A 21,652-nucleotide genomic window follows, 5' to 3' on the forward strand; every position below is an offset into this window, starting at 1 on the left:
TGAGGAGACAGTTAGTTTCTTGAGAATCTGGTTCCATTGCGTGGAAGAATTTTCAATGCTTTCCTGTTGACTAAACCAATTATTAAAGCAAGTTATTCCCGATGCTTCTGGACGGATAATTATTTTCTGTAAGATAGTCTCTAGTTCGATTATTATATTTAGAATACACAGGTCCAGCTGTAGTAAGGATGTTTTGGTCTCCTAGGATTTTGGAAATGACTGAGTTTGCCTGTTCGTCTTTATTATTTGCCAACGCTGTCTGGATGTTCTAGCTGAGGGATCTCGACGGGGTTGCACACTTGGATTAATGCTTGACCAGTCCTGAAAATTCAATGTTATACTTAATATTGCTTTTTGTACTTTTTGAAACTTAGAATTAAGATGGGATAAATTAATCATTTGGATGAGCTTACAGTTCCAGAGCACTTTCGGCTCATAAACTTTTATTTCCAAAATATACTCTCCCTAATATCCGTAATTTTCAGTTTACAATCCAATTACCGTATTAAAATGTATTGCTAGGCATGCCAGGCGTAAGTCTATTAATTTATACAATAGGGAGAAAGTTACCAATAATCATCATGGGAATTCCAAACACATCTCTCTTTAGCGTCCACATACATCCTGTTCTGATTTTAACGTCACTCTTGGGGGTCAACAACGTACATTCTGTCATGGTAGCACCCAAAAAGTCCCCAAATGCAATTCTCGAAAATAACTGGAAGTACTCCACTACTGACTTGTCGTCTAGCAACTCCACGATGAATTTCTTCTGGCCCACCAACTCGTTCTTGGACCAACCCGTGAGAATGCAGAATTCGTTGCCCACGTAGGCAATCTCCCCCGTACGTCTCCAAACTATGGTGGGAGTACCACTGACTCTCACAAAGTTATCATAAGTCAACAACGTCCGTTGAAAGCACTGCTCCATGAAGATCAAGTCGCCCTCTTTGAGCGAGTTGGTACATGCAATGAATGAGGGTCTGTATGCAGCCATGGACTTGGCCATTTGCACTAACATTGGCTTGGGAAACCGCTTTTTGAGGTATGCAATCAAAGAATGGTACCCTGGAGTGTACGAGAACGGTTTGGTGACCTTGGCGTAGATTTCCTCAGGTTCCTTGAAGAACCCTTCGTTGTCCTGGGCATCTCCCAACTTGGTGTAGTGACTGTCATCAGGAACAATGCCAATGGTGAACGAGAGGGTCAGCTTTGAGTTACGCTCGTTGTACACCGCAGGATCGTTATGCTTGATGGAGTCGATGGCAGTGATGACGTCGGGAAACATCAGCACATTATCCGTCTCCGTAGGCCCGAGGAAGTATTGGTTGATCGACTCGTCGCACTTGGGGTACCGTGGATTATCGTATATGGAAGTATTGCTCCTGGATCTGCCTGCGGGATCCCTTGGGGAGGATGTCTGGGACGAGCCCGAGAAGTACGGCGATATTTGCGACTTATGATGGAAATGAAGGTCGGAGGGAGGGTTTCGGGCGTTGCCTGATATGGAATTGCTCATGGTGCTGGGTGATAATGCTGGGGAGATGTTAAAGGAGTTGGGAGTGCCTTCATTGGAAGTCGAGTGGCCTGGGTGGCCCACACTATCCTGTAGTATGCTCGAGAGCGTGGAGTACTCCATATCGGCAGCAGAGGAAAGGAAGTTTGTCCTTCGAGGAGCACGCTTGAGGTGACGATGTAGGGGATCATTAGACGGATTGGGCGATTGGTTGTACTGGGGAATTTGGGGGAGCGGGAGGCCCTGTGGAGGAGGCAATTGCGACAACTGGGGAGGCAACTGGGGGAGCTGGGCGTTGGGCCGCTGGTTGGGGTGCATTGGCATGGACATGGATTCCGACTTTACGGGGTTGAACCCACCAAACGAGCTATCGGACGGAAACTGGAGCTCGTTCATGCCTTTCTGGGCCGGATTGGGTTGTTGTGGTGCCATTTCCATGCTGGCCAGGCTGAGGATGGAGTTGGGCACGTCTGCTAGGTACTTCTTTCTCTTGCGGGGTGCATCTTCACATGTGGCATCCAACCCTCGCTGGATGCACCGCTTGCAGGGTCTGTTGGTGTCGCATGTCATATGGGCCCGGTGGCAGTGGTTGCATGCTCTGTTTGTCTTCTTTCTCTTCTGTTGTGTTAGTAAGGCTGGTTTTGGTGAAGGGACGGCTACTGCCGCAACCTCTGGGCGAATCTCGCCCAAATTGGACGTACTGGTTTCTGGGGCTCCCCAGACTGGGTATCGAAGTCTAGGACGCTCATTTCAGTTCATTTAGTGTGCCAGTGGCTTACCCCGGAAGAATGGCTACTCAAGTCCGAGTTTTTGATGGTGCGCAGGACGCAGGTGGAGGCGACCGGTGGGGCGAAAACGGGCTGCGAATCACCGGAGATTGGAGGGTGAGTAAATAAGGAAGATCAGGGCGAGAAGGGAGATCCGGAGGAGAGAAAAGGATGGGACGAGAGTGGAAAAGATGGTATGAAATTGGCGATGGAGGGTGGTGATAATTGTAGAGTATAGGTGGGTAATTTGAGGAAAGAATGGGTGTGCTGATTACTATGGCAGGTGCGAGAATGGTGGATCTCGAGGCTTGGGGTTGGCCTGGGGAATTTTTCGTACCAGTAGAAGGGTGCTGGCTCGGCCACAAGGTTCCGTGGCGAGAGCATGAATGGCTATCCAGGGGTGTTCTTGAAGCATGTGATTATGGTAGTCTCGTCAACTGATAAGTGTGATAGTCCAGGAATTTTGACTAATTTGAAAAAATAGGCAAGTAAACTAAATCGAACTGCAAGGGCTAAATCGACCGCTGTGCTTTTGGCAGCAGCACTGCGATGGATTAACGACGTGGAAACGGCTATTTCAGTTGTTGCAATGCGCCACAATCAGGGGAATCCAGGAAGAATTTATTACATCCCATAAATTATTCCAAGCCTGAAAAATGGGAGATTATTCGCATACAAGCGCAGTTTTTGATAACTTTTAGCCAGAATTCCAATTTTTCATTCATTTCTACGATTAGATCTACAACTTCAGGGTAAAATCTCATAACACCTAATAACATAAAAAATAGGGGGGTGGCAAAGTACCGTTAACTGGCTAAAATCCACACTACAATACTCCGAGAAACAGTGACTGGACACCTCTCGCAACTCACGATCCAACGATCCACCACCTCCATGTAGTTGCAAAACTCATACCTAAGCACGTGACCATGAAAAAATTCTCAAGGATTTAGATAACCGTACCCCATCTTGCAACTTTCATCACACCCAGAATGGCTGATTTCATCGCAAAATTCAACAAATTGAAGTTAGGAGAAGCTTCCAAGGCCGACGAAGCCTCATTCCCACAATTTAGCGCCGAACAAAAGGCTTTGGCTGCCCAGTTTGACACCTTATCCACCAGATTCGATGAACCAGAATCGGTGGTAGCATTGAATGACTCCTTAAGAACCAAGACCTTTGTCACTGGAAACACTCCCTCCAAGACCGATTTGGTCGTTTTCGAAAAGGTTTTGCCATTGGCTTCCAAATGGACCTCCAACGAAGACTTGGCTAAGCACAGACACATCTTGAGATGGGCTGATTTGGTCCAAAACACCCTCTTCGAGGTCCCACAAGATCAAAAGTTGACCTTGAACTACGATGTCGAACTCCCAAGAGAAGTCAAGGAAAAGAAGAAGCCAGCTGCCGCCGCCGCTGCTCCAGCTGCCGCCGCCGCTGCTCCAGCTGCCGCCAAGGAAGCCCCAGCCAAGCAAGCCGAAGCTGCCACTGGCGGAAAGGAATTGACCGAAGAAGAAAAGCAAGCCAGAGCTGCTGCTGCTAAGGCCAAGAAGGAAGCTAAGGCCAAGGCCAAGGCTGAGCAAAACGCTAAGCAACAAGCTGCTGCTGCTCCAGTTCCAGCCACCCCAGCCTTGATTGACTTCAGAGTTGGTTTCATCCAAAAGGCAGAAAAGCATCCTAACGCTGACTCTTTGTACGTTTCTACCATTGATTTGGGTGAAGAAACCGGTCCAAGAACCATCTGTTCTGGTTTGGTGAAGTACGTCCCTCTCGAAGATATGCAAGAAAGATATGTTGTGGTTATTGCCAACTTGAAGCCAGTTGCCATGAGAGGTATCAAGTCCATGGGTATGGTGTTGTGTGCCTCCAACGAAAGTACTGTTGAATTTGTCAACCCACCAGCTGGTTCCAAGGCTGGTGACAAGCTTTTCTTCGAAAGCTTCGACGGTACCCCAGAAAAGCAATTGAACCCAAAGAAGAAGGTTTGGGAAACTTGTCAGGCATTGTTTTCCACCACCGAGAACTTCGAGATCACTTACACTGAGGAGGGCAAGGAGCCAAAGAAGTTGGTCAACGCCAAGGGCGAATTCTGTAAGAACAGCACTCTTGTCAAGGCTGATGTCAAGTAATTAGCTAGAGCAAATCAATTAATATAGTAGCAAATTATCGACATCCATTAGAGTGCTATTTAATATCAGCTGTGTCCTTTCCGACCAGTATCTCTACAGCTTTTCGAACGAATTGGTGATCAAATTATCAAGGAGACGTATTACCACTCTGGGTTCTGTTCCTTTCTAGATGCTCTTTGTCCCGACAAGGAAAGTAATGGATTCAGAATTCGCAGCTTTCCCTCTAGGAGACTGGGAAACCGAGAACATATAGTCGCTGTTCACAGCAATGATGAGAATTGCTGGGTGTGTAAGTGGTGAAGCAAGGATGTTTTCATTAATTCAGAGAAGTAGGATGAAAAGCTTTCCATTATTTACTCGGCTGCGAAATACTGGATGTAGACAAACTTGAACACTATTCGATATCTGAATAATTCAGTCGAGTTAGTTCTTATCACTGAGAGAAGAAACAAACTATCAGCCAGTACTGAAATGGTAGCTGGTGAGTTACTTCAGAGTATTGAGTTAAGGGTACTTGGCTTGGTATTTCTAGGCCTGTGCTTGTCAATCCAACTCACCAATCGACGGTTGTTAATTATTTATAAAATCCATTTTGAATAATATCGTTCGTGGAGTCACTGATAGTTCCCTCTTGCTCTCTACTCTAGACACTTATGCCACATTCCCTACTGGTGACATCAAGATAGCCCATCAACAAAGTGCCCAACCCCCCCAACTCTCTCAATAAGCTCCTCTCGCTTTTCCCGTGGGCGACTTCGTGACTAATTCTCGTCGATAGAGTCATCGCAGCCGTGCAACATCTCCACGCTCGCTATCTCAATCTTTTTTATCCATACACCGTTTTTCTTTCACTAAGCAATTGCTACCTCCACACCATGATTATCAAGTCCAAGGTCAAGCTCAAAGACAAGAACGTGGCACTCACGCTTGTGCCCCAGGACTCAGAGGACTTGTGGTATATCTATAACCTCCTCTCCATCGGCGATGTGGTTCTGGTGCTCACCCATCGTAATGTCAAGAAAGGCAACCAAACAGCCGTCCAGAAAGGCAAGAGCAAGATGGAGAAGGTGTTGGTCAAGTTGAAGTTGAGTCTCGAGGACATCGACTACGTTGCGTCCGACGAGGGTATGCGGTTGAGCGGAAAGTCCATCGAGCCCCACGAGTTCGTGCCCTTGAACAGTTACCACACGGCAGAGGTCGAACTTGGCAAGGACATCACCATCTTGAAGGAGAGCTGGGACCAGTACGACATGAAGTTGCTCGACGAGCTTGCATCCATAGAAAAGAAGGCAGACATCGGTGCCATCGTGCTACAAGAGGGAATAGCCCATTTCTGCTACGTCACCGAAAGCATGACCAAGCTCCAGGCCAAGGTGGAAAAGTCAATTCCAAGAAAGAACAAGGACTACGGAAACAGCGAGGTAGAGAAGGCCATGAACAAGTTCTACGCCATGGTCATCGACACCATGGTGAGGAATTTCGACTTCAACAAGTTGAAGGTCATCATAATAGCATCTCCAGGGTTTGTGGGAAAGACCCTCTACGAGAAAATCCTCCAAGAATGCTCCAACTCGAACCACGAGTCGTCCAAGGTCTACAATGACATCTTGAAGAACAAGCACAAGTTCTTGGTGGCCCATTCGTCCACCGGATACCTCCAGGGTTTGCAGGAGGTGATGGAAGACCCTGCCACCAAAAAGAGATTGAGCGATACCAGATTCTTGAAGGAATCGGAGGTTCTCGACCAGTTCCACCTGGCGTTGAACTTGGACGATGGCAGAGCATGGTACGGTCTTGACGAGGTCACCAAGGCCATCGACATGGACGCAGTCAGGTACTTGATGGTCACAGATACCTTGTTCAGAAGTGATGACATCCAGCAAAGAAAGGACTACATTGAGTTGACAGAAAGAGCCAAGCGCAACGGAGCCGAGGTATTTATTTTCTCCAGCTTGCACGAATCGGGCATTCAACTTGACCAGTTGACGGGAATAGCTGCGTTGTTAAAGTACCCTGTGCCGGACTTGGACGATTCTGATGAGGAGGAATGATAGAATAGAGTGAATGTAAGGGATTATTATGAAATGTAGGAGATCCATGATGGCTTATAATAAGCTACTGGCTGAGCTTGACGCGATCGCCGGGTTGACGACAACTTACACTTTCTTTCCTTTGGGCTACAAGAATATGCCTTACGTATCTTCAATTTTCAATCGGTGGCCAACTAACTATTGGATCGCTTACTCTCGGAGTAAATCCCACGTTCGTGAGGTTGGTGGTTCAATTTCGAATAATTAAGTTTGTTCGTTAATCTATAAAACACAGGTTTATAATCGATAATAAGTGCACTGAAAAGTACAGCCTGAAACGTGAGAACGCTTAAGGAACGAGATTAGGCATTTTTGATCCTACTTTCTCCTTTTAAGGTGCTGATATACTATTTTCAGGATTTTTGGAACGGTATTCGATCAGTTCAGAATTGATCACCACTTCACGGTTGAACATTTGATTCCTTGGATCTGCCAAGGCCCAGTTATTAATTGTACTGTTCATTATGTTCAGTAGCCAGCGCAGATGTTTATGAATGCAGTATTCTAGCATTAGAAACCTCGTCAGAATAGTATCATTATAACATGAGGATTCCTCGTTACCGTAGAGAGCTTCACGAGAGAACTCTTTCTTCTAAGCCTCCATTTTCTTCATCTTGTCCACATACCACACGCTTCCTCCTCTTCGGTAAATAAGCATGTCTTGGGCCAACCCCAACATCAACCCCAACATGGTTCCGTTCCGCACGTAGTTGCGCACCTGGATCCTGCTCAAGTGGTAGTACTTGCCGTAGGCTCCTGCAAACAAGCCAGCAGCCACTGTGGTGTTCATGAAGTCCTTTGTGCCTCCTCTGACATAGGTGTCTATCAAGTATTCGAGCCCAAAAAACCCTCCCACAGACATCGAGTACTTCAAGCCTTGGTGCACAGCAGTCTTACCACCAGTGACAATCATCACGTAGTTCTTCTTCTTGTGGTAGAAGTACCAGCCTCCCACAGTCTGGGGAAGTCTGTGACCGTTTTCTGTCAAGTATCGCAACGATGACGACTTGAGGCCGTCGTAGAAGCCTGCGAGGCCCCCCACTATGCCACTGGTGATGCTGAGCGCCTCGAGCCGTTCGTACGGGTAGAGGTGGAGCCGCTCGTTGACACGCAAGTCTGGAGCATCTGCTAGCGACATGGCGATGGATGGAGTCTTTGGAATGGAATCGCTGGTGGTTTTCATACCGCGACATTTACACAAAATCTCAACAGGGTATATGAAACTATATAGGAGGTTGTGCTCTACACCCAGAGGGTAGTGGGGGTCCACAACGAGGGCAGTGGGAGGAACTCCTCAGCTTCGAGTGGTGGGGGCAGCGTGGCGCCAGAGGGGCACCAGCGTGGCTGTTTGGCGTCGTAGAATCCAGACGTCTATTGGTCCAAAATGGACTTGACAAACTCGACGTAGTCCACGTTGCCGTCGGAGGTGACGTTGACACCCTTCAACAAGTCGTCGACCTCGGAGTCTGTCAACTTCTCGCCAATGGACGTCAAGATGTATCTCAACTCACCGACGCCAATGTACCCGGTCTGGTCCTTGTCGAAGACCTGAAAGCCCTTGATGTAGTCCTCGGGCAACCCCAAAGGCTTGAATCCGTCGGGTCTGCCGATGATGTTCTGGTATGTGTCGAAATCGAACTCGTTGGACTTGATCGAGCTCTGCAACTCCGAGATCTCAGCCAAGGTGGGGTTCTGGCCCACGGCTCTCAACAAGTCGCCCAAGTGTTCGACGGGGATCTTTCCGGTGCCCTTCTTGTCGAAGAGGGCAAATGCGTCCTTGTAGGTCTTGGTGTTTTGGGACTGGTGGTTAGTAAAGCGGGATCAGGAGGCTGCATTGGCGGCGCCAAAGGACGGCTGCCAGCAAAGAGCAGCAAGAGTGTTTCGGGACACGCTCATAGCTGCGTAGGCCTGCCGTGGGGGCTAACGTACCATGGTTGTAGTAGTGGTTGGAGTAGACGGATGTTTTTTGGTTTTCTCCCACGTAAACAACAGTTACGTAACGGATCAAACATTCTTACGTAATTATGAACATGATCCCCTGGGGTGTATCAGGAGGTAATGACGAGCCCCTGGGCCAGTGAGCAGCTCTAGCGGCCCCAGAAAGCGGCATCAGCACAGCTACACCGCCATCTACTGCCCCTGCTCGTATCAGCACACCATCACTTCTGTGGAGCTCGTTTCTCCCACATCTTTCTAGGCCCTCTTGCCATCGCGGCACGGACAGTTACGCGCCCAAAACAGATTCTGTACCTATCCACCAGTCCATGCCTTCCTCGATGCTAAGCGTGTCAGATCTTGGGCACCTCTCCCAGTACACCCAGGACGCGTCCAAGCGAAGGAAGCTCAATGGTGCTCCCGACAAATTCCGTCCAGGATACATCATCAAGGTCACCATCCGCAACTTCACCACCTATAACTATGCTGAGTTCAACTTGTCGCCATCGCTCAACATGATCATTGGTCCTAACGGGACAGGCAAGAGCACGTTGGTGGCAGCCATCTGCCTTGGACTAGGTGGCAAGCTCGACCTCATCAAGCGGAAGAGCATGAAGTCCATGATCAAGAGCGGTGAGACCCGAGGGTCCATCGAGATCACCATGAAGGACGTGGACGGAAAGCCCCCCCTCCGCATCCAGCGGTCGTTCACAGAAAAGGAGTCCACCTGGACCATGAACAACAAGAGCACCACGGAAAAAGCGGTCAAGCTCAAGTGCAGGGCCTTGAACATCCAGTTGGACAACTTGTGCCACTTCTTGCCCCAGGAACGAGTGGCCGAGTTCGCTGGCCTCTCGCCAGAGAAGTTATTGTTGGAGACAGAGAGGACGCTTGGCGATGGACATTTGTTGGAGCAGCATGAAAACTTGATCTCCATCGACGGTGAAAAGAATACCTTGGAGGCCAGAATATCCAATTTGCAAGAGGTGCTTTCCAAATTGAAAGAAGAACGTGACGGCTTGGAAGAGGAGGCCCAGAAGTATAAGGAATACGAGCGAGTAACCGCGGACTTGAGTAATCACGTCCAGCTCTTGCCTTTTGCTCAATTGTCGGACTTGAAGAAGAAACAGGGCCATCTCAAACAACAGAAGGATGAGGCCAAAGCCAACTTGATCAAATTTAGATCAGAAGTAGCCTCCATTCTCGAGGCCCTGGAAGGGGCTCTCGCAGCTGTAAGGCAGAGCGCACAAGCGCTCGAAGCTATTCAAGGTTCCAACGAGGACCTCAAGAAGAACTTTGCAATCGGAAAATCCGAGTATGAGACCATAAACTTGGATATCGATCGATTAATTGCAACAGCAGAAGCATTGACAAACAAGTCTGCCGATAAGAAGAAGCAATTGGAGAAGTTGAGGTCCGAACGAGAGCAGTTGGTACGAAGCCGTAGCAAGGTCCAAGTGGTTGATGACAATCAGTTGAAAGAATTGGTGGATCTATCGAATTCCAGGAAAGATCTTATAGACTCAAAGAACTCCCAATTGGAGACCTTGAACGATAGCTTAGCCCGTCCACACAACTTTCTCAAGATGGCAATGAATGATTGCAAAAGATACGAAGACAAATTGAACAGCAAAGACAAGCTCGATGTGTTGGAGCCAACTCCGAGATATCATAACCCAGTGAGAGACGGTTCATACAATGCTCATGTCGAGTTAAGGGCAAAACCAGAGTTTAAGGGTTTATATTCCGAAGCACCAGTTGTATGCTGTGACGTGACAGACAAGAGTTATGCGCATTACTTAGAAAAGGTAATTGATAACAATACCTTGTTCTCTATAACTGTGTCCTCACAAGAAAATTACAGGAAGATCACTGATTATGCATTCAATGTCAAGAAGCTCAATTTTCCAGTCAGATTCACAAACGAAAAAGAAAAACCCAGACCATCAATGCTGCAAGAGCAATTGAGCGCTTATGGATTTCTGGGATTTTTGTCGGATTATATTTCGGGTCCAGACGAGGTGTTGAATATGTTGTTTGATACCTCCAAAATCCACAATATTCCTGTCTCTAAGAGAAGCTTGAGTGACAACGAAATCCAAAGATTGACCTCACCAGGGAATAATGATCAGATTCCATTCCGTAAATTTATTGCAGGGGATCTCTTGTTTACTGTCCAAAGATCCAACTATGGCTCAAGACAGCTCTTTTACTCCACGGAAAAGATTAATCCCAGATCACATTATTTTGGTACCACCGGCCTTACCTCTGAAGCTAAGCAAGATCTTCAAGAGAGGATTCTCGAACTGAAGCATAGAGAGAGAGAAGCAAGGGTACAAGTTAAGTCCATTCAAGATGAAATCAAACTAGTTGATGACGAGAAACTGGTCCTCCTTCATGAGCTGGACACGTTGAAGTCAAAGATCGATGAACTCCGCCATTTGAAAAGTGCACAGGCAAACCTTGATGGTAGAATCAAATCTAAAGAAGAAGCAATTAAAACATTGGAGCGTGAGTCACAAAAGGATTATACCGACAAGATCAACCAGGTCAAAGCTAAAATACAGGAAAAATACACCGCTAGATGCGAGAAAATGTCTACATTATCCCAATATTCTCACGAATTGGCTCGAAGTGAGATCAGTCTCAACATAGCAGAACTACAGCTCCTTCAGGCACAAAATAAGGATGCCAATCTCAAAGTGTTGATGGAAGAAATAGGAAAAAAACTTGAGGAATTGAGCAAGATAGTTCTGGAAACCAAGAAAAAATACAATGAAATAAAAAACAGTCAGGCAGCCAATGAAATCAGAAAACAAAGTGAAAAATACACTCCAGAACAGAAGGAAATCTTGAGTACATTAGCAAAAGAGTATATGGAGAAAGAAATATTTACTGAGGACCATATTAGGGAAAAGATACAACAATTAGAAAACGAGAAGTCCATCAAGTCTACAGCCGATCAGGGTTCTATTGAGAGTTTGAAGAAGAAAAACGACGAGATATCTCGTGCAGAGAATGATTTACCAAGAATTATTGAGCGTAGGGAAAATTTGCTCTCTCAGATCTCCTTGATCAGAAAAACTTGGGAGCCAGAACTCACCGAGTTGGTGCTGAAAATATCTGTGGCTTTCAATAAGAGGTTCTCTAAAGTTGCTAGTGATGGTCGAGTTGAATTGGCAAAAAGTGAGCGGTATCAGGATTGGAAGTTGCAGATTTTGGTCAAGTTTAGACTGGAGTCCGAACTAAAGGTATTGGATCACCAATCTCAATCAGGAGGCGAGAGAGCGGTTTCCACCATTTTTTTCATAATGGCATTGCAAGGACTTACAGATGCTCCATTGCGAGTAGTGGATGAAATTAACCAAGGTATGGATCCAAAGAATGAAAAAATGGCACATAGATACTTGGTTCACACTGCTTGTCAAAACAACAAGTCACAATACTTTTTGGTTACTCCAAAACTATTGACAGGTTTGTATTATCACCCGGATATGGTGGTTCATTGTATATATACAGGGCCATTTATAGGGCCAGTTGAGAAGGATTCGAAGAATCCAGACTATATGGATTTTGTTCGGGTAGCTGGATAGATTTTGGATTGGAATGAATCCTGTGGATCTTCAATAGATAAGCTAATTAGCCATAGATCAATATTAATTAATGTAGCAATGTCCACGAACTTGCAATTAGTTTTCCTAGGCATATAACCTACGCTTTTTTTATTATTACTTCTGTGGCTCTGGTCAATCTTTCCTTGAACTCTTGCTCCCCGAGTAAGTCGATCAAAAGAGGAATCGTCAAACCAGAAGTGCCTCCAGACAACGCAAAACGAACAGTTTGAAAGATGTCTTTTTTGGTTAGCTCCGGGTTTTCCTTTAACAAAAGTTTAACGTTTTCGTCAAATGATGTACTTGAAAGGTGTAAAAGCCTGTCCAATATATGTACGAAATCGGGCGATGGAATTTTAGTGAGTTCTGCGTAATTCACAGGTTCGTAAATGTATCTGTGGAGGGTTTCTATTTCATCCAAGGACGACAAGCTTGGGCCTAGGTATTTGAGTACTTTGGCAAAATAGTCTTTGTTGTATTTTCCACCACTAAAACTGTGAAACTTATCAAAGTTGCTGTCAACCAATTCTTGGAACTTCTGAGGATCATTAATTGCCAGGGTAATATGGTGCTTGTTGAAGAAATACAATTTGGAGTCGTTAACTTTAGCATTTCCCTTGGTCAAGTGGTCCAAAGAGAAGCTCTTGATGATTTGGTCTAGGGTCATTGACTCGCTGGTGCTGACCCCCGGAGTTTCACGTGGAGGTGACCATCCGAACAATGCCACGAAATTGACCAATGCTTCTGGTAAGATGCCTTTTTCCTTCATGCTCAAAATGCCGATGTCTCCTTGTCTCTTGGAGAGCTTTTTGTCGCCCAAAGATGTCAAGAGGGGGATGTGGACGTAAGAGGGGGGCTCCCACCCGAATGCACGGTATAATGCGATGTGTTTGGGGGTCGATGGTAGCCACTCTTCACCTCTGATCACATGGGTGATTTTCATGAGATGGTCGTCCACTACGTTGGCGAAGTGGTAGGTGGGCAAGCCGTCGGACTTCATGATCACAATATCGTCGTATCTGCGGTCGTTGTAGTTGTACTGAGGCTGGAGGTCCAATTTGCCGTGGAGCAAATCGTCAAACTGCTCGTATTTGTCTGGGGATTTGAACCTGATGACGCTGTCGTCGCTGGTATGGCTGTGTTGGGGGTCAAATGCGCATTTTCGGTCGTAGGTGACGGTGGTGGGTGGCTTCAATTTCATGGCCGATTCGCGCAAGCTGTTCAAGCGGTCCTTGGAGCAGCTGCAACGGTACGCTAAGCCCTTGTCGAGCAAGATCTGCACGTAGTGCTGGTAGATGTCCTTTCTGTCCGACTGTCTGTATGGACCGTATTTGCCGCCTGTTTCGGGACCCTCGTCCACTGTCATGTTGCACCAACGGAGACTGTCGTAAATGTTTTGCTCAGCATCTGGCACTAAGCGTGTTCTGTCAGTGTCCTCGAGCCGGAGGAGGAACTGGCCACCTGTGCTTCTGGCAAGAAGGTAGTTGTAGAGAGCTGTTCGTAGCGATCCCAAGTGCAAATAGCCAGTGGGAGAAGGTGCAAAACGAGTTCTCACTGGAGTGGTAGGATGGATGGATGGAGGCGTTTTGGAGGTGCTAGCGGCCTTTTTGAGCCTGCTACCGCCCCTGAGCGACGTTGCATAGCTTCGGCTCAGCGCCACCAACCGCAACGGTGCAAATATCGGTGTGGTCATTGGTGGATGTTTTTGCAGTGTGGTCAAAGGTGCAATTCTGTTGATTCCCCAGACTGCATTTGTGCGCACCACCAAAATTTTCACCATCACCAACATTCTTCTTAGCGCCTCCAGCATCTTCACAACACTATCATGGAGAGCTTCCCCTCGAGAAATGGCATGTCCAGTGCCAGCACCACGGTGGCGGTTGCGGGCCTCGGCACCTCCATTCCCCTTGACAACCAGCGCCTCCAGGCCTACAAGGGGATCATGAACAAGTTCTACATGCACAAGTCGTTTGACGTCCTTTCCGACATGGAGTTCTTGCCAGCGATCCCAGGCGACGGCTCAGTGCTGTCGACTCCCACGTTAAGCCCTCCACTGTTGAACACGCCCGTGGCGTCTCCCAGCTTCCAGTACAACCGCATGAACGAGTACCATGGCCACAAGAACCCCAACAGGGTCAGCTACCCTGGCAACGGCGACATGTCGAGCACTCCCAAGACGCGGATGGCGTACATGGCACAGTCGCCAAAGAGAACGCCTCCAAACCCCAACGCCATGCCTATGAGAAGAAGAGTGGTCAGCGCCAACCAACAGGCCCAGTACTCGCACGACTACAACACCATCGACCACAGCTACATGGTGCAGAACCGCATCAACCAGTACGGCAGCCGCAACTGGTAGAAGTTTAGTTCATCCAGCCAGTGCCAGGAAATCCCCTGAACTGCAGCCAGAAATCACAATCCGTTCAAAGTCTCCTCAGTATTTACTCCAAAAATCAGTTTCAGTCCCCAGAGTCAGTTTAGTATTCCCAAAATTCAGTTTCCAGTATAAAGTCAGTTTTTACCCCAGTCAGTTTCCCGTCCCGTTTTTCAAAGCACTTACTATTGGATAGTTTCCCGAGTCTCATCCATTTCCCCTTAATTTCTCCGTTTTAATGTTAATTGATCCATTTCTTCATCCCTTATCTCTGCATTCAAAACTGACCTAATGTTCACCTGCATTTTTATCCCTAATATTCCTTCTGTCATGCCATTTCTAATATCTTATGATCCTGCATTAGACACTGTTCATTTCGCTCACTTGTTTAGTTAATAGTATACGATTATTGGTAAATCTCCCCGGTGTAGGCTCCATATTCGAACGGATCAGCTGCCTACAAGGCATTGTATGTATTCAGGATAGTTTTCAGTCCTCCACCATACGGAGATAGGTTGAGTCAAACTTAGCTATCAGCGGATGTTGAGCTGATATCACCCATGAATCACATTTATAGTGCTTTATTGCACTACTTTGAATAAACTAAAATTATTAAAATCCAACAAGCAGTTTATGTTAAATAAAAGCATGAAAGAGACATTGACAAGCTCCCAGAATTGTTAGCAAGGTCCATTCGTCAAACCGAAACCCGGGGATAAACTGCAAGCTACCAATATGGTAAGCTGTACACCAGCAGGTTCGGTCTATCAAGATTCACAGCCGCTCCCACAACTCCAGCGGTTCCTGGCATTGTGCGGCTGGCCAGCTTCTGGCAAATTCTGGACTTTTTTGCACCCTAAAATGCGCTGCGACACGACCATCCCTTACAAGCACGGATGGCAAACCAATTCCCCTCCACCAATAACTACCCTCTAGCTCACAGATATGGCAGCTTCCGGCGACAAAGACGCGAGCAACTCCGAAAAGGCCCAGATCCTGGGCGACCCCAAGAAGCAACACTATGACGAGATCTTGAACGATGTGGACGACTTGAAGAAGAACCTCACCTCCATCGCCAAATCCGTCTACAACTTGACGCTCCATTCAGTCAACGAGATCAATGAGAAGACGAAAGGCTCGTGGAAGTTTTTTGACGACTTAGACAAGAAGACCCACGAGAGAGCCAACGAATTGGCAGACGAGTATCTCAGCTCCGGGGCAGTGGTACACGGTTCCGAGGTTGCATCCAACTACAACACTGGCGAAAGGGCGTACCCCAGCTTCTACGAAATCAGAGACCACTTCCACAAGCAATTCTCTCCCTTTGGCGAGAAGGACACCTTTGAGGGGTTCGTTGGAGGCCCGTTCGGGAACTGGAGTGGTTTCCACGACAATTTCCACGGGTCGTTCAGGAACGGAAAGACTCCCTTTGGCTACTACTCCCATAAGTCGCCATCCATTCGCAGCTACAATGACTGCATGACCAAGAATGGCGAGTCAATCTGGGACTCCAAGGGTTACTGGAGATGCTTATTCCCAAACAGCGAGGTTCCTGTCGAGTATTTGAGATACAAGAACGAGAACTTCCCTGAACGGATCCTCACCAAAGAAGACTTCAATTCTGCAATCAAGACTGCTAGTGCTCAAGAGAAGGATGGAGTGATTGATTTGGGCGAGAAGGGAACCTACTTCAGGAGGCTCGAGGATTTGATGAACTGGAAGAGTATCATGTACCAGAATGCCAGAGAAGAGAGAGCAAACAGAAGAAGAAGATTCCACAAGCAGAACCAGAAACTTGATGAAGTCGCCACTTCACAACCGGCCACTTTGGACACTCCGAAGCAGGTCGTCTCCAGCTCCCTGCAGTCCACCTACAACATGAACAGTGAGAGCAAGGAAGTCGAGTTGAATGAAATCAGAACCGAGTATTTCAGCGACGGTACACTGGTGACTAAGACGATCACTAAATCCAAGCCTTTGGATGCGAAGGACTGGGTCAATGTGGTGGAAAACGTCGAGCACGGTGCTAATAAGTCTAACGGGGGTTGGTTCTGGAACTCCAGGGAGGAGTGATTGGGATAAGACTTAGCTCTGGCCAGAGTATGGCAGTATTGTATGGGATTCGGTATTTGTAAATAGTGACTATGATTAATATGTTTTATGATTTGAGCATGATTAAGGATGTTGTATTGAGCGAGTACACCAGAGAGTCATTAGATTCTATGGCCGATCGAATCTAACAATAATTGGACCTCTGCTAGTACAATTTCTATTGCTGTGAAGTATCCCCATTCCAGGTAGAATTCATATTTATTTGTGTATTCGTGCAGAGCAGGAAAGCCCGAAGCAAAGAAAGGAGAATTCAGATAGAGCTTAGTGTAGTATAGTATTAATATTTGGGGAATACTTGGAAGCAAACAAAATCCTCACCATACTCTGGAAACTAGATTTAGCTATATTTGCTTAACATTTAACAACTACATCCAATAACAATCCTTCATTTAAACAAGAATAATGACAAGAATACATTTTTTCACATACGGTGGAGGAGGTAACAGAGGAGATCTCTCATAGCCTCTTCCCATTTAATATTTCTCTAGTGAATACCAAGGAATGGTCACTTCAGCGTATTTACTGATACCCTTAATATCCACCAGTAAGTATTACTGGTGAATATCCCAAGGAAGGTCAAGTCCAGTACATACACGAAGTAGCCACTACCAGGTATAATCTGCTGGTTTCAATTTCGCAGCCGCAGGAAACCCATTTAGACGGCACGGCACAAAAAGCCAACCAAGCCAACATATCCTAGAAGACCAGCTCTCCCAGCATCCATGCCCTACATTGCCTATCTACTTCGCTCCCGACTACACTTCGATACACTTCGATACACTTCGATACACTTCGATACACTCCCACCCCCCAACCATGTCCTCTTTCGCTTATACTCACTCCACGCACTCAACCTGCACTTGTCCTCGCTAACCAAAACTCACGTGTATACAATTCACCCATAAACTCATATCTTCATACTAAGATGAATCCATTGAACAAAATCATCTTCTTGTCGGCATTCTTGGCTTCGGGGTTCCTCTTGATCTTGTTGTCATGCGCATTGTATAATAGTTATAAGCCATTGTGGGTCATCCTCATTTTCCTCCTTGCCCCCTTGCCCAATATCCTAGCACAAGCCATCGAAAACTCCAGAGACGACTTCTTGACGTTCAACAACAACGAGGGCGACAGGCCCTCGCCCTTCCTGGAGTTCTGCAAGTCGTTCACCGGGTTCTTGATCGTCAGCGGAATTGCATTGCCTTTAACGTTCTACCACACTGGCTTGATCGAATTGGGGTCCATGGTCATGAGTATCATTGGAGGGTTGATAGTGTACGGAGACATCATCGTGTTCATCTGGTTCTTCAGCGAGAACGAGGAGGAAAACGACGACTTCAACTTCTAGGGGCGTTCCAGCAGCCCCGCCAGTATTATCCTCACATGTTTCATTTCTTGAGCAGTCTGGTCCAATATACTATGACTTGGTTTCATCCCAAAAGTCTGCCTCGTCAGCTTGCGTCCATTCCCAGCCCCCACTCTGGTAGATCTAGAGCGGCTCGAATGGCGATTCTCCATAGATTTGAGCTTACCAGCATTACAGTCGACGTTTCGTAAATTACATTCTATTCATACACTAATACAGTTAAGAATACCGAGAGTTCCAGCAACACTACCCTGTAGCATCTACCTGTTTCCCCGAGGAAAGAGACGAAATGAGGATCAAAAATACATGGAACACCATTCTAATTGTGAAATCTAGAACTCTATAATGATCCAATTCCCTTTGGTTATCTCTCACTCCTACTCGGCCCAGGAACTTTAGTTCAAGGTCACCAACAACACTATCACAATGATCGTCAACACCACTATGGTCACCAAGCTGCCGTTTTCAGCGACCCTGGTTCTGAACACCAGAAGCTTATGAGTGGCAGAGTTCAACCGCTGCTGTGATACGTCAACACCCAGCTCTAAGTCATTCAAAAGAATCAAATGGTCATCTAGCTCTGTATTGATGGTGCGTCCCATAGAATGCTGCCTCTTGATCGATTCGTGTAGTATGTCTAGGTCCTGGTCCTGGTCAAGGAGGGTCTGCTGGTGCTTTGCAAAGAGTTGTTGGTTGGTCTCATGGTCGAATGATTCCGCGTCGGTCTGTGGCTCGTCGTCACTGTACGGTTTGAACGCTCTGGTGCCCATCAACTCCGTTCTAAGCTCCTCGTTATCCTCAGTCACGTCGTCTCTAAATCTGACGGTTTTTGGTTTCTTTGATTCTTCTTTTGGCAAATCTTTCCTTATGAACTCATACTCCTCGACTGTGATGTATGCATCGTGGGTTAGCTCGTTAATGTACTGGTCGTATCTCGACGATACCTCCTTGAACGACTCGATGAGCTCATCCACCACTTCGCCCTGGTTAATAAGATAGACCAAGTCGTCTTGGATATAATTAAGCGCCTTTAACACCTTTTGGATGATGTTGATCAAGTCGTAGTTATCATCGGGAGAGGGCGTTAGTTTGAGCGTTTGAACGAGGCGGTCTCTCTCTTCGAGACTGGATTGAAGAGAATCAAGGTTGATTGTGACTTTGGTCAACGCCTTACGAACGTCTTTTGTGGATGGCATAGCAGGGAAATGACAGTTGGGTGTTGGGGGCTGGCGTTAATCGAAAAGAGGCTTCAAAAGGCTTCAAGTGGATGCAAATGCGATGTTACTGTATGGATTGAAGCTACCCGCCCGTGAATATGTACCTCTAAAGGGAAATGAAAGGGGAAAGGTGGTTGGGATAAGGAGCTCTGAGTGTGGAGTGGCGGTTTAGATAAGGATGAATGATCCGCAATTTGACCTGGGGAAGTGGTCACATGACCAGATGTCCCACAGTTCCAGGACAGCTCAAACAGCCCATTCATGGCAGTTTTGGTCGCAGGAAAGCCCTGCAGCACCGATACTCGACAGATAGGGTGGATAGACTCGAGGGTTGGTTTCCTTTGTATTTTCTTCATATTTACTCGAAGCCTGGGGTCCAATTTTGAATAGTATAATTATACTAATTAGGACTAATTACCTTTAGTACCACTATGTCTGAAATAGTAAGCCGAGGGTATAGACAGGGTCTACGCCATGTGCAATCAACTACATGGCCTAGTCCATCTCCAGGTTTGGATCTCGGTGGATTGTCCGGATATCTATACACGTGCATTTGACGACTTCCGGGTGCCTGGGTCTCCAGATAGTACCTCACCCAAAAATGTAAAAAAAACATGAAAATAGCCAGTTCATTTCTGCAAACCAAGAAGCTATATCCAATAACATCTCACCAGAACTCTGAGCGCCGGAGATGGCTGGATGTGGAGTAAATGATCTCTAACACTTCGGGAAAATATGATCACGTGACTTTGAGCTTTAGTAGCCCCAAAGAAATAGCCTGAGCCGTACACCCTCTGTACTATTCGTAGTAGGCAAATTACAGCATTGTTGCTGTAGGTAAACTGTCCAAATTGTCCTCTCTTGAGATCTCGAAGAGTCCAAGACTAGAGATGCTAGAATTGACCCCAATCAGAAGTGACGCTGAAATAAATTACCAGCCAAAGGCAATTCCCTAAACGGTTCTTTCAAGCCTAAGACTTCCCTGAGTTAATAAAAGAGCTCCTAATACAGCTAAGTGGGCCTGCTCCTCCTTCAAGGATTTATATCTAATATATCTCTATTCTCTCGGAATAATCAGATTCTTATAATTATTCTCTGGCCACTCAACAAGTATTCGAGCCAGCTCCAAGCTCAGCTCAGTTTCCGTCCCTACTACAATATCTAGAACTTCTCTAGTCTAGACTACCAGCCTTCGCCAGTGTCACCACTGTCATGGTCCTGTTCGCAAGCCTGGTCTATTCGCCCAAGTGCACGACGCGAATATATCTCCAACATTACAAGCTTCCTCCACTGGCTATGTTTTCCAAACTAAAGAACTTCTCCGAAGACGTGGCCAAGAGCTTCAACGAGTTGAATCTCAATGAAAATGGGGCCACGGCTAATGGGCGTCGACCCAATGCCATCCGGGAGTTGAAGAACGAAGCCAAAGTGTTGAGCACCAAGACCCCTGATCCCAAAGACTTGACCCAGCCGGAGGACGAACCAGTAGCTGAGGGTGAGGGAGAAATCTCCAAGCTGGCCACTCCCGAAGCTGATAGTGTAAAGGGAACGCCTGCACCAATTGATGTGAATGAATTGCCGCCCACCATCCGATCCAAGATGAAGAAGTTCGCCAAGTACGAGGAAAAGTATCCGTTGCTTCTCGACGCCTACAAGACCGAGAAGAGAAAAGGCGAGTTGATCGTGTCGTTCGAGAAGGTGTTGCAAGAAAACACCCCTATTTCCAGCATATCCGATGCGGGTTTGTTGGTGGAATACCTCAATGGGTTGAATGAAAAGACGGTGATGTTGAACAGCGAATTAAGACGCATATCCAAAGAGAATGGAGGGTTGACTCAGAAGGTCAAGGATCTTGAGAAGGAGAGTGAAGTCTCAAAGACCACCGTCAGCGAACTCCGCGAGAAAGTAAAGGAATTAGAAGCATCAGAAAAACCCGATTCTTCTGTTGACCAGACAGAGATAGACAAATTAAACAAGAAGATCGAGGATCTTGAAGCCGACAATAAAAAAATAGCCTCAATTGAGCTTGAGCGTGAGTCTCTCCAAAAAAAGGTTGCCGAACTAGAGGCTGCAACTAGTCAAGAAACCGCAAAGAGCCTCCAAGACAATACCGCCGAACTTGAGGCCAAAATTAAGGTGCTCGAAACTCAAATTACCGAGTCGGATCGTAAACTTGAGGAGCTCCAATCTCAAAATACAAGTGATAAAGAAGTGCACACCAAACTTGCTTCGGTATCCGAGGCTAAAGATGCTCTTGAAAAAAATCTTGGTGTATTAAAAGAGGAACTCGCTGCAGAGACAAAAGCCAAAGCTGAATTACAGCAAAAAATCACTCAGGTAGAATCCAAGTCTGCTGAGGACAAGAAGGCTTGGACTAAGGATGTTGAATCTTACAAAAAGTCTGTAAATACTTTGGAAACAAAGAACACAGAGCTTGACACTCAAATCAAGCAGAAAAATGATAGCCACAAGGCAGAGCTCGAGTCTTTAAGTAAAGAAATTGATGGATTTAAAGAAAAGATCCAAACCGTTGAG

At 46.6% G+C, this 21,652-nt stretch overlaps 10 protein-coding genes across 10 annotated transcripts; 5 read left to right on the forward strand and 5 right to left on the reverse strand.

Moving 5' to 3' along the window:
- Positions 1 to 547: 547 nt before the first annotated feature.
- On the reverse strand, positions 548 to 2,155 carry ZCF11 (Zcf11p; the record flags this gene model as incomplete). The annotated part of the gene is made up of 1 exon (XM_020209884.1): positions 548 to 2,155. A coding segment is annotated over one exon (1,608 nt), but the record flags the coding sequence as incomplete, so codon positions are not given.
- Positions 2,156 to 3,275: 1,120 nt separating this feature from the next.
- On the forward strand, positions 3,276 to 4,412 carry ARC1 (Arc1p; the record flags this gene model as incomplete). Its single annotated transcript, XM_020210071.1, has 1 exon — positions 3,276 to 4,412. The coding sequence occupies one exon, from the start codon at positions 3,276 to 3,278 to the stop codon at positions 4,410 to 4,412; it is 1,137 nt and encodes a 378-aa protein (XP_020064543.1).
- An 875-nt stretch (positions 4,413 to 5,287) lies between these two features.
- Positions 5,288 to 6,463, forward strand: CANTADRAFT_51682 (ribosome dissociation factor; the record flags this gene model as incomplete). The annotated part of the gene is made up of 1 exon (XM_020209975.1): positions 5,288 to 6,463. The coding sequence occupies one exon, from the start codon at positions 5,288 to 5,290 to the stop codon at positions 6,461 to 6,463; it is 1,176 nt and encodes a 391-aa protein (XP_020064544.1).
- Positions 6,464 to 7,094: 631 nt separating this feature from the next.
- CANTADRAFT_52307 (uncharacterized protein) lies at positions 7,095 to 7,640 on the reverse strand (the record flags this gene model as incomplete). The annotated part of the gene is made up of 1 exon (XM_020210062.1): positions 7,095 to 7,640. One exon carries the CDS (start codon positions 7,638 to 7,640, stop codon positions 7,095 to 7,097), a length of 546 nt encoding a protein of 181 aa, XP_020064545.1.
- Positions 7,641 to 7,873: 233 nt separating this feature from the next.
- MLC1 (Mlc1p) lies at positions 7,874 to 8,712 on the reverse strand (the record flags this gene model as incomplete). The annotated part of the gene is made up of 2 exons (XM_020211704.1): positions 7,874 to 8,302; positions 8,710 to 8,712. The coding sequence occupies 2 exons, from the start codon at positions 8,710 to 8,712 to the stop codon at positions 7,874 to 7,876; spliced, it is 432 nt and encodes a 143-aa protein (XP_020064546.1).
- Positions 8,713 to 12,148: 3,436 nt separating this feature from the next.
- CANTADRAFT_90514 (glutamate--tRNA ligase) lies at positions 12,149 to 13,741 on the reverse strand (the record flags this gene model as incomplete). Its single annotated transcript, XM_020211705.1, has 2 exons — positions 12,149 to 13,643; positions 13,713 to 13,741. The coding sequence occupies 2 exons, from the start codon at positions 13,739 to 13,741 to the stop codon at positions 12,149 to 12,151; spliced, it is 1,524 nt and encodes a 507-aa protein (XP_020064547.1).
- Positions 13,742 to 13,873: 132 nt separating this feature from the next.
- Positions 13,874 to 14,407, forward strand: CANTADRAFT_6552 (uncharacterized protein; the record flags this gene model as incomplete). The annotated part of the gene is made up of 1 exon (XM_020210915.1): positions 13,874 to 14,407. The coding sequence occupies one exon, from the start codon at positions 13,874 to 13,876 to the stop codon at positions 14,405 to 14,407; it is 534 nt and encodes a 177-aa protein (XP_020064548.1).
- A 1,026-nt stretch (positions 14,408 to 15,433) lies between these two features.
- CANTADRAFT_30118 (uncharacterized protein) lies at positions 15,434 to 16,486 on the forward strand (the record flags this gene model as incomplete). Its single annotated transcript, XM_020208332.1, has 1 exon — positions 15,434 to 16,486. A coding segment is annotated over one exon (1,053 nt), but the record flags the coding sequence as incomplete, so codon positions are not given.
- Positions 16,487 to 17,459: 973 nt separating this feature from the next.
- On the forward strand, positions 17,460 to 17,882 carry CANTADRAFT_51706 (uncharacterized protein; the record flags this gene model as incomplete). The annotated part of the gene is made up of 1 exon (XM_020209979.1): positions 17,460 to 17,882. The coding sequence occupies one exon, from the start codon at positions 17,460 to 17,462 to the stop codon at positions 17,880 to 17,882; it is 423 nt and encodes a 140-aa protein (XP_020064550.1).
- Positions 17,883 to 18,295: 413 nt separating this feature from the next.
- Positions 18,296 to 19,096, reverse strand: SYN8 (syntaxin; the record flags this gene model as incomplete). Its single annotated transcript, XM_020210051.1, has 1 exon — positions 18,296 to 19,096. The coding sequence occupies one exon, from the start codon at positions 19,094 to 19,096 to the stop codon at positions 18,296 to 18,298; it is 801 nt and encodes a 266-aa protein (XP_020064551.1).
- Between the last annotated feature and the right edge of the window lie 2,556 nt (positions 19,097 to 21,652).

This window comes from Suhomyces tanzawaensis (genome assembly GCF_001661415.1).
Source record: "Suhomyces tanzawaensis NRRL Y-17324 unplaced genomic scaffold CANTAscaffold_4, whole genome shotgun sequence".
NCBI classification, from domain to species: Eukaryota; Fungi; Ascomycota; class Pichiomycetes; order Serinales; family Debaryomycetaceae; genus Suhomyces; species Suhomyces tanzawaensis.